This window comes from Triticum aestivum, chromosome 3A, assembly GCF_018294505.1.
Source record: "Triticum aestivum cultivar Chinese Spring chromosome 3A, IWGSC CS RefSeq v2.1, whole genome shotgun sequence".
Classification (NCBI taxonomy): domain Eukaryota; kingdom Viridiplantae; phylum Streptophyta; class Magnoliopsida; order Poales; family Poaceae; genus Triticum; species Triticum aestivum.
In genome coordinates this window covers 612,047,459-612,058,198 of record NC_057800.1, presented here as the reverse complement: position 1 = coordinate 612,058,198, position 10,740 = coordinate 612,047,459, and the positions used below count along the sequence as shown (strand labels likewise).

The window sequence follows — 10,740 nt, the reverse complement described above, 5'->3', positions numbered from 1 at the left end:
ACCAAATAATTGCTAATCTTGAACCATAGCTTCAGACCAAATAACCAAATAACTAACACGCAGCTGGTGAAATCAACTACAGTATTCCCAACAATATGAACATATTTTCGATGCAAAACAACTACATACACATAATTTGGTGTCCAAAATTTGGCATCTTATCAATTCGTCCAAGCTTTCCATGTGGCTCCGCATCTCGTTCTTATTCTCTCATTGCAACAGCAAAACAGAAGAATGTTATTGCTGCAATTTTTACATTTCAAAGTACCACAAATACACCTCATACTCGGGTTTGTACAACAATAGGATGAAACTATTGCTATGTAATATATTTTTTGTCAAGAGACTTGAAATATCCTAGATTTAATGCTTGTACAAGTTCAGTTAAAATGGTTTAACAAGTGTACAGACTACAGACTGAACTTATTTTGACTGCCTAGATTAATCAAAAAATTGGGGGGTTTCACACCAACTGACCGTAGTATCAAATACCACATACCAACTCATGTAGTAATATACAACAAAAATAGTAGAAGAAAACAATACAGTGACAGAATGACTATAGGTAGCAGACGTGCATAGAAAGGCATGGGCAAAAAAATCGATGATTTTCATCACATAGTAATCATGCACATGCAACACACGTGTAACCATAGGAAGAAATATACTCATTCAATCCTATTTAGTAGGTAATTATTAAATAAAATCAACAAAATAATATACAGCAGAATCCACGTCAAGTGGAACTAACAACAAGTCATATGTTGTCTTAAAAAACATGATGTGAAATAAATCTAGTCATACGAAAATCAGTTACCAACAATTGGATTTTCCTCTTGCTAGTAGCTAGAAACCTGAATTGGTGCTCAGCGGCTCACAGAGATTAATACTATGTTTTTTGGTGGGGGTTGCCACATTATTCTTTAAATATTTTTTTACGGAGCCTAGAAAATCCAACTTACTGTTGTGGCCCATATATCTTGATCTGTCGGACACGGGTGTCCCTCTCATTCAGGTGATTGGCCAACACCGTGACTTGGAGCATAAATGTGTGAATGAATGTTTCTCTGTACAAACATGAAAGAAAAAGAGTTCTGCAACTGTCTGCAAAGGCAGTAAAATTAAGTTGTGGTATCCAAATAGTATCATTATCCCATTCAATTAGTTTCCACTCTTAATAGATGAAAAGGCTGAAATCCTCATGTATTTTCAGTAGCAAATTGTTATGTCAAAGAGGAAGCTAATATGACATTAATAGACTGAAATGAGTTAATTGCAGCATCAGATATGCTTGACACTTTGACAGAACGTTAGTAACACTGTTAGCACTATGAAGAATATATTATTTGGAAATTCTATAACATAAATGCATAGTATGTGATCAGATCGTACTGTGAGTCTCTGAGCTACCTTTTGAAATTCAAATGCTAGAAGGACTTGTATGATTATCCTACAATTACAAATGCATACTTGGAATAATGAGAAAATTATGGTTCAGACTCAAAGTGTCAGGCTGAATGACAAGAGCGAATCAAACAGTAAAAATCATGGTGCAGGAAAATAGCAACACAGATCAAGAAAAAAATTGGGGCTGAATATTGTAAAACACACATAAGCAAAAATCATGTACGCTGTTAAAAACCGCTAACCTATCTAATGATGGTGTCCTAGCCGGTCTCTCTCTCTCTCTCCCCCTCCAATGTAAGCTACACACTTTTGAAAATAGAAAAGAATTTCTCTGATCCGGTCCAAGCCTAATCGTACAGCGCCCTGCAAAATGTCTAGTGGTGCTTGAGAACGTCCTGGACAGACGGAATATGCCGACAAAACGACAGTTGCCTTATCTTGAACAGCATCAGCCGATGCAAATGGATCGACCTAAGCATCTCATTGCTGAGAGATGAAGTACAAAGTATACTGTAAGACCAGATTTTTCTTCGGACAGGGACAGGAACACATGCCTTTTCCAAACAGGAAAGTTGTGCACTGAATCACATTCATGCTTCTGAAAATTCAGCGGCAAGTTGGTAGGGATTATCAGAAGAAAGGTATGAAGCACGGGAGCATGGAAACTGAAACACAGAGCGCCAGAGATAGAGAGGTCAATCAGAGGAACTCGTCGAACATGTGGTGGGCATCCACGCACCATGTGCGGCCTCTGCCACCACCCTTCCCTAGGGCGTTCACTCACCGCGCTACAACGGTTATGGAAGGCGGAGCAGCGGCAGTCGCTTCCGTCCTTGGCTGTGCGGAAGAACGCTGGCGGCCGTGCATAGGAACAGCAAGAGCAGCTTCCGCGACGTCGGCTGTGCGGAAGAATGGCGACAACATCATCTTGTGCTGATTCCTGCGCCCCCGATGTGTGCTAGCTGAAGATTGTACTGATGATCCTCGCATGTGGAGTAACAGCAGCGGCGATTCACCGATTTCTAAAGTGGCGGCGGGGGCGTCCAATCTCATTGTCAGATGAGGCGGCTTCTGCGGCAGAGACATGGAGCGCCGGCGGCGAGGGCGTTCAATCTTCTTGTTAGATGAGGCGGTTCCTGCGGTGGAGACATGGCGCGCCGGCGGCAGGGGCGTGGCGGAGACATGGAGCGTCGGCGGCTGCGTGCGTGGGGAGGCGTGGGCGGAGGCCAGAAGAGGAGGGCGCTGGCGAGGGGGCGGCTGGGAGGAGGAGGGATCGTGGGAAGGGATATCACGGACCGACCCATCGCGCTTCGATTGGCAGACCGTGGCAGAACATTTACCGTGAGCCGTTCGATGGGGGAGGCAGACCACAAAGTAATATTGACTCTTAGATTTTGTTACTTGGATCAGATCGAAGGATCCTGGTTAATCTGTGTACATTTTGTGAGGTGATTTTAGGGGAACTTAAGTTTGCTTTTTTAATAGTAGTAGAGATGTGGTAGAAACTTGTCCCATGTGTTTGTGAAATTCCCCTCCCCTAATGTTTGTGGCCCTATATTTTCTTTACCATGCAACCAAACAAAGCCTAATAAGTGAAATAGACAGTGGCCAATAGATCTGGTTTTGTTAATCTCGCAGGGAGCTTTCACGGTTAGGTAAAGCTGGTTCCTGCGTGCATCGTGGACGGGCACAAAGAGAAAAGGACACATGAAACCCCTTTTATATATCTCCCACAAAAAAAAGGGAGAAAAGGTCGTATTATCGGCAAGAGTTTTCGGCGGTGCGATAAAGCCATGGACGCAAGCAACCGCGTCCGGCCGGGCCGGCGCCGCTCAGCCGACCCCGCAATCCCCGCCCGCACCGCTTGACCAAAACGCCCCGTGCCAACAACTGTAACGGACCAACCTCCGTCGCCACCGGGTCGCGCCGCACCTCTCCAAAAAGTCCAAACCCCGTCGCAAAAAGTCTGCTCTCCCCCTCGCTTCTCTCCCATCTCTGCCATCCCCTCCGCTTCTCCCCTTCGGGCAAAAAAATAATCGAAAACCCCTGACTCCGCCGAGCGAGCATCACCTTTCCGCCGCTGCTCGCCGCACGCCGCCCCGCCGACCGAGACCCTCAGGCCCGCCCCACTCTAGCCCGCCCGCCCGCATGGCTGCCGATCGCCGGCCCGGCGTCTGAGGGAGCGGGCGGCTGCGCTCGGGGGCCAGTCCGGCGGCGCGATGGAGCTGTCCGGGAGCCCCGGCACGTGGAGCGGCCTCTCGCTGCGGCTCGGCCAGTTCCTCTTCGCCGCCGCGTCCGTCTGCGTCATGTCCTCCGCGATCGGCTTCGCCAACTACACCGCCTTCTGGTAGCTCCCCCCGCCCCCTCCCCCAAACGCTCGGATTTGTGCCCTGCCTCTCTCTCTCTCTCTCTCTCTCTCTCTCTCTCTCTCTCTCTCTCTCTCTCTCTCTCTCTCTCTCTCTCATGCCCGGTAGCCGTCCTCAGTAGCTATCAATTAGCAAAGTGTATTTGGGCATGGCAATTTAGAAAGCTTCAGCAGCATGATGCATTCGTTTTGTTGGCATTCACTAGTTGCTCGCTGTACTTTGGGTGGGGAAATGTTTCGCAATTAGGTTTTCCTTGGAAGCACATCTGCAGCGCCCATAAGTGATAGGATCTCAAATTCTGAGTAGCGATTGCCTTGAACTGATCAGCATTTGGTGATTGAGGCTGCAGGTTTGACTTGAAACCGCCAGGAGCGAACAATCTGGGGCTGCATCTGCTGAATATGTCAGCTCCTTTATAGGATCTGCGCAGCAATTCCCTTCAAAAAAGGTTGAAAGGAGGGATGCCCTTCAGAATACCATGTGCCAAAGATCTGTCTTGGTCAGAACCATTTATTGCTTGAGATAGTGCAAGGCTATCAGTTTCAACAATAGCTGGCTGGTTGATCCATTGAGCCGTTAGCTGAAATCCTTCTATGCACGCCCCCATCTCAGTTTACAGAATGCTTGCACATTAGGAATATACCTCAGGCTGACAGCACAGCATGTCGCAAATTGTTAGATCAAACTGGCATCCACATTCATTTTTGACCTGGCCAACTTGTGGAGGTTCCAGGATCAAATGTGTATCAGAAGTGCCCTAACTTAGGTTAGGCTCCTCAATAGCCATCATGCCAAGGTTCCATTTACCCTTCAGATCATGCATTTGGCTTGCTTGCTGAATACCACATACAGAATGAACATAGCTTTCTAGAAATTGCACTGATTCAGCAATCGGTGTATTACCCTTGCTACACACAACATCATTTCAGTGATGGCAAGCTTTCCAGAATAAGAACATTAGTTTTAAAAAGCACTAGGCCTTAATTGTGCGTTTTGCCACTGCCTTGCGCTTTTCTGACCAAAGTGCACGAGGATGCGCAGATTAAGCGCTAGGCGTGTTGCTATCTCCTAGAGCTTGTAGCCCTGTACGCACTTAAGCGCCCGCCTAGGCATGCCTTTTTTAACTATAATTATTGCTCTATACTGTCATCAACTGAGTCTAGAAGATGGCGTGACCAGTCAGGGCCAGATGTGTACTGTATCCCTTTGGCTGGAATTGCTGGGAATGTGACACTGACCAGGCCACAAGAGCTCAACCACCTGGACCGGATCACAAGGACATACAATGCACGCGGTCACCATGTTCTTTGTGCGCGCTGTGATCGACTGTTATTTGATATTCTGTTGTAACGTGGAAATAGCACTAGCTCCCTTGACTGTGTATATAAGCACATCTTGTACATCAATACAATCATCAGTGAGAAGCTTATCAATCTCTCTTGGCACAAGAGCCCAAGTTCTATCCTCCTGCTTCCGCTATGAGCTCCCGGCGTGGTCACCGCCACTCCTGCTCCCTTGGCGAAGATGACGTCGTCTTTTCAATCCACCTCGCGTCAAGCCTGTCGCTGCTCCCCTTGTCTCCACCCTAGTACTTCCTCTAGTAGTCAGCGCCAGCAGGTGTCCAGCGGGCATCCCTGTCCGTGAGCTGCGCAGCACCGCCAATACCATCTCCCTCTCCAACATGGCCTTGCCTTCCTAGGCTCCCGTTGCACCTACTCTGTACATGCAACAATACCCCCTTGGCGCGCTCTCGATCAGTGAGCGCGATCAACTCGAGTAGAAAGTGGGCCGGGCCTGAACAAAGCTCAGGAACGACACCTTTGCACAGGAAGTACAGTGTCCATCACCTAGAAGCGTCGGCTCAGTCCACGGAGCTGCAGGGTGTGAGCGCGGTCGGAGACGGGCTCCTCCACATCGTCTAGGGCGTCTGCCAAGTGGGCGGCGATGGTCATGTCGCCTTGGACCGTAGGATGGAACTCAGGCCGAGGTGGACGGTCCGGCTGCGCTGTCGCAGAAGTGTGCGGCTGGTTGCAGTCCGGGGACATGATCACATTGTACTGTCATCAAAAAATTGTGGCATAGATCTACAGTAAAATCATGATGTCGTCAATCCACCAGACCATACTCGTGCAGGGGCTCGGACTCCTCCTTGAGGTGATCCTCCACATTGAACTTGTAGAGGACGAAGAAGAACATCTGGCGCCACTTCCAGTAGTTGTTGGTTTCGAGACTGAGCTTGAATGGGATGTAAGAAGTATTGCTGATATGATGCATGGAAGGAGCAGGGACAAGGGGACCTGGGTGAGGAAGCAGCGCCGGCGGGGGGTGAGGGCATTGGAAGTAAGGTGCAACTCACGAATGATGCTAGCTTGGGTAAGTGGTCAGCTGTCGCCAGCAGGACCAGCGATGCCGGTGGCTGGAGTAGGCTGCATTGCCTAGGGGACAGGCGCAGGGGCGACGCGGGGCGGGGTGAAAATGGCGTTGGCGTCCCTGAGCAAGTTGCTGCAACAATGGGTGCGTGGGGCGCTCATGGCGGAAGGTGAGAATGATTTGAACTAGGATGAAAACGGAGTGGTAAATTTCTGGATATTCCACAGAAAAACGGAAACAAAGTGAAAATACGGAAACCAAAACGGAATATTGTGAAATGGAAATTGAAATGGGAAAACGTTTTCCGGTGGAGCATCCATGGAAACGGATCTGTGAGTATGAAACTTTCTGTTTTTACCATGGCGGCCTGGGGCGGGGTGAAGACAACTGTGGCATCCCCAAGCGAGCAGCTGCGACAATGGGTGCGTGGGGCGCTCATGCGGAACGTGAGAAGGATTTGAACTATGACAAAATGAAATGGACACTATCTGGATTTTCCACGAAAAACAGAAACGGAGTGAAATACGGCAACAAAAACGGAATATTGCGAAACAGAAACAAAAATGGAAATGGAAAAGTGTTCTCCGGTGGAATAGCCACGGAAATGGATTCGTGAATATAAAGCTTTCTGTTTTTACCATGGCGACGCGGGGTGGGGTGAAGACGACATTGGCGTCCCCGAACGAGCGGATGCGACAATGGGTGCATGGGGCGCTCATGGCGGAAGGTGGGAAGGATTTGAACTAGGATGAAAACGGAGTGGTAACTTTTCGGATTTTCCATGGAAAAATGGAAACATAGTGAAAATACATAAACCAAAATGGAATATTGTGAAACAAAAATTGAAATGGAAGAACATTTTCCTGTGGAATATCCATGGAAATTGATCCGTGGATATAAAATCTTTTGTATTTACCATGGCGACGCGGGGCAGGGTGAAGTTGGCGTTGGTGTCCCTGAGCGAGCAGCCGCGATAATGGGTGTGTGGGGCGCTCATGGCGGAAGGTGAGAAGAATTTGAACTAGGATGAAAATGGAGTGGAAACTTCCGGATTTTCCAAGAAAAAACGGAAACAAAGTGAAAATACGGAAACAAAAACAGAATGTTGCGAAACGAAAACGGAAGTGGAACAACGTTTTCCGGTGGAACACCCATGGAAACGGATCCGTGAATGTGAAACTTCCTATTTTCACCATGGCGACACGGGGCGGGGTGAAGATGGTGTTGCCGTCCCTGAGTGAGCGGCTGCCACAATGGGTGCTTGGGGCACTCATTGCGGAAGGTGAGAAGGATTTGAACTAGGATGAAAATGGAGTGGAAACTTACCGGATTTTCCACGGGAAAAAGGAAACAAAGTGAAAATATGGAAACCAAAACAGAATTTGTGAAAGGGAAATTGAAATGGAATAGCGTTTTCTGGTGGAACATCGACGAAAACGGATCCTTGAATATGAAATTTTCTGTTTTTACCATGGTGACGCGGGGCATGGTGAAAAGACGACGTTGGCGTCCCCTAGTTAGCGGCTGCGGCAATGGGTGCGTGGGGGCGCTCATGACGGAAGGCGAAAAGGATTTGGACTAGGATTAAAATGGGGTGGAAATTGTCCGGATTTTCCAGAAAGAACGGAAACGGAGTGAAAATACGAAAACAAAAACGAATATTGCGAGATGGAAACGGAAACGGAAATGGAACAGCATTTTCCGGTGGAACAGCCATGGAAACGGATCCGTGAATATGAATCTTTCTGTTTTTGCCATGGTGACGCGGGTTGGGGTGAAGGTGGCATTGGCATCCCCGAGCGAGCGGCTGCGAGAAAGGGTGCGTGGGGCGCTCATGGCGGACAGTGGGAAGGATTTGAACTAGGATGAAAATGGAGTGGGAACTTCCCGGATTTTCCGTGGTAAAACGGAAAGAGTGAAAATACTGAAACGAAAACAGAATATTGCAAAAGGAAATTGAAATGGAACAGCGTTTTCCGGTGGAACAGCCACGGAAGCAGATTCGTGAATACGAAACTTTCTGTTTTTACCATGTCTACTATGTGGCTCAGTCCAGCACTCAATAAAACTCACGTTGTGGCCAATAATGGCAACACTAATATCTAATAGAATCCTCACCCATCCTCACTATTGTCCAGGAGCCTCTGTTTGGCGCGGCTGGTTTATGAGTTATACCACCGGCTTAGGAGTCACCAAAAGTTGTTGTGGTCATATCAATTGAAATAGTTTGCTTGTGATTTTCTCAATTGTTAAAGGGGTCTTTTGGTTCCGGCGAACATCTGGTTTTGTATCTGCTGTACACCGTATTTGATTTGTATCTGTTTCCAGTAGTATTTATCTCCCTATTCATTTCCTAGGTTTTTGCATTCGTTATGAAAATAAATGTGGCAGCACTCAGTTCCTTCTGTTTCCGCTCCGTTTCCATCCATATTTGAACATGCGACTGATACCAAGTTAGATGGGGGGAATTCTCTATTTATTGCATTGACCAACACGGGTGTGCTTATGTACACTTGAGAGGTACATGAGGATTACACGTTACAACGGAAACACAGATGAGTGCCGATCATGGCACGCGTGGGAGCGTGGGCGAGTGTGTGCACCTGTACGCCGTGGGAACCGGTCCTGGAGGTTGGCCTCCCAAGAGTGAGTCTGTAACGGGTTTCTAACATTTAATCACTTGACCCTTCTTGTGCCACTCTTTTAACCCAAAAAATCTAAACTTGCCAGTCTGTTAAGTAAAATTGTATGACAAGCCACACGGGTAGTATATCAGAACTATTATCTTGTTCTGTGTGTGATAGCTAACAGCCTTTTAATGACGAGCATTCATCTGTACTAAGGTTGAATATTGGTGTAGATGCATACATTTTTTTCAAGGACATCTGCCATGGAGCATTCATTTGTGTATGCGTGTGCTTATAAAACATTTGTGGATGCAACTTCCTGTGGCCATGTAGTGATAAATTCATCAGCCTTTTGCATTTGGGAGTATATAGCCTTCATAAAGCTTACAACATGCTCTAATTTGTGCCACAAATGTGTTCATTTTAACTCAGATTATGAACTGGTAAACATTTTTTTATTACAACATGCTCTAATTTGTGTAACATATGTGTTCATTTTAACTCTCAGATTGTGAATTGGTAAACGGTTTGATTATAACTCTCAAATTTCAGCTACTTGATTGCATCAATGGGACTACAAGCACTCTGGAGCTTGGGACTTGCGTGTCTTGATGGCTATGCTTTGAGAATGAAAAAGGAACTCAACAGTGCTGTTCTCGTGAGCTTATTTGTTGTTGGAGATTGGGTAATTCCTTGATTGTTTGTCAGGATTTTGCATTCTATGTTGCATTGCCTTATTTTCGTCCTACATAAATTACCACAATTTGAAAGCCAAACCAGAACCCTTTAAAGTTCTTTCAATTTCTTTGGCCTTGTTATTTAAATTATTTCATCTTGTATTAAGACATCAATCTAGCCAACTTTATGTTGAGTATTGTAGACTGGTATACTTTCGGCTACAATGCATCTCTGTCACAACCAGCACTCTATGTTGGTGAAGTTGAATCTTGTTTTATTAGTTTCAGTTAATATAGTATACTTTAAGGCCACATCCAGTTAAATAGAACCAATTTGAGGCAGACCTGACAAAAAATTACAAGTGCTTGAAAGTCTTTTTATGAACTGCAATTCAGTTGCAGGAGTTTCATTAGGACCTAGGCCCATCTAGTCACATTCTGCAGTTCACATTAATTTACATTCGGGTCACATGTCTATAAAAACATGTTATGCCTCTGATGTTTCAGCCAGATATTCCTTTGAAAGTACTGAGGCAATCATTCTCTATGATGCAGGTAACGTCGATCCTGTCGTTCGCCGCTTCATGCTCAGCAGGAAGCGTCGTTGTTCTCTTCGACAAGGATGCGTACTTCTGCAGCAGGGACCCGCATCTCCCCTGTGGGACATTTGAGCTTGCGACCGCGTTTGCATTCCTTTCCTGGGCGCTTAGTGCCACATCTGCCCTTGTGATGTTTTGGCTCCTCGCTTCATCTTGATTAGATATGTAGGAGCTCTGTCTGTACCTAGTGTTGTTTGGTCCTGTCTGGTTATATACCGACTGATGTGTCAAGCAGACTACATAGGAATAGACTGCTAATTCCAGAGAATAGATGGGCAATGGTCGCAAGTTCCATGGAGTCTTAAATTTTAGAGCCATGCTTCAGTGTTTCGGGCCAAAGATAACTTGGTTCCTGGTATGGAGTCTTGCTGTTGATTAACTCATTTTGCCCAGTGAACATGGCACACTAGACACTGGTCAAAAATAGAAAAATCGACGCTGGACAACATCATAAAGAGTTGCATATACGAATGTTCTGCTACGTGATTTAATCCAAACAGAAATTGTGACTTAACAACGATTCCGAGAGACAAAACTATCTACCTATTGTCAGGCATTGCAAAAGTCTCTGGGTAATTCAATTTGAAAAGCGTACTGATATCGAACAGCGCTTATCTAAAGAATCCGTGGACAATGACTTGCAACTCCGAAAGTGGTATAATTCCAGTTCTCACCAGTTGCACGATCTCAGGTC

The 10,740-nt window shown here is 46.3% G+C and overlaps 1 protein-coding gene across 1 annotated transcript; it reads left to right on the top strand.

Moving 5' to 3' along the window:
* Positions 1–3,359: 3,359 nt before the first annotated feature.
* Positions 3,360–10,425, top strand: LOC123062590 (CASP-like protein 5B1). Its single transcript, XM_044486169.1, has 3 exons — positions 3,360–3,754; positions 9,323–9,455; positions 10,003–10,425. The coding sequence occupies exons 1-3, from the start codon at positions 3,627–3,629 to the stop codon at positions 10,201–10,203; spliced, it is 462 nt and encodes a 153-aa protein (XP_044342104.1). The 5' UTR covers positions 3,360–3,626; the 3' UTR covers positions 10,204–10,425.
* Positions 10,426–10,740: the final 315 nt, after the last annotated feature.

Bases quoted from the DNA above. Each gene is read 5' to 3' on its own strand.
- LOC123062590 (XM_044486169.1), top strand. From the start codon at position 3,627: ATGGAGCTGTCCGGGAGCCCCGGCACGTGGAGCGGCCTCTCGCTGCGG. The intron at 3,755-9,322 runs GTAGCTCCCCCC...CTCAAATTTCAG, and splicing joins GCCAACTACACCGCCTTCTG to CTACTTGATTGCATCAATGG. The intron at 9,456-10,002 runs GTAATTCCTTGA...TCTATGATGCAG, and splicing joins TATTTGTTGTTGGAGATTGG to GTAACGTCGATCCTGTCGTT.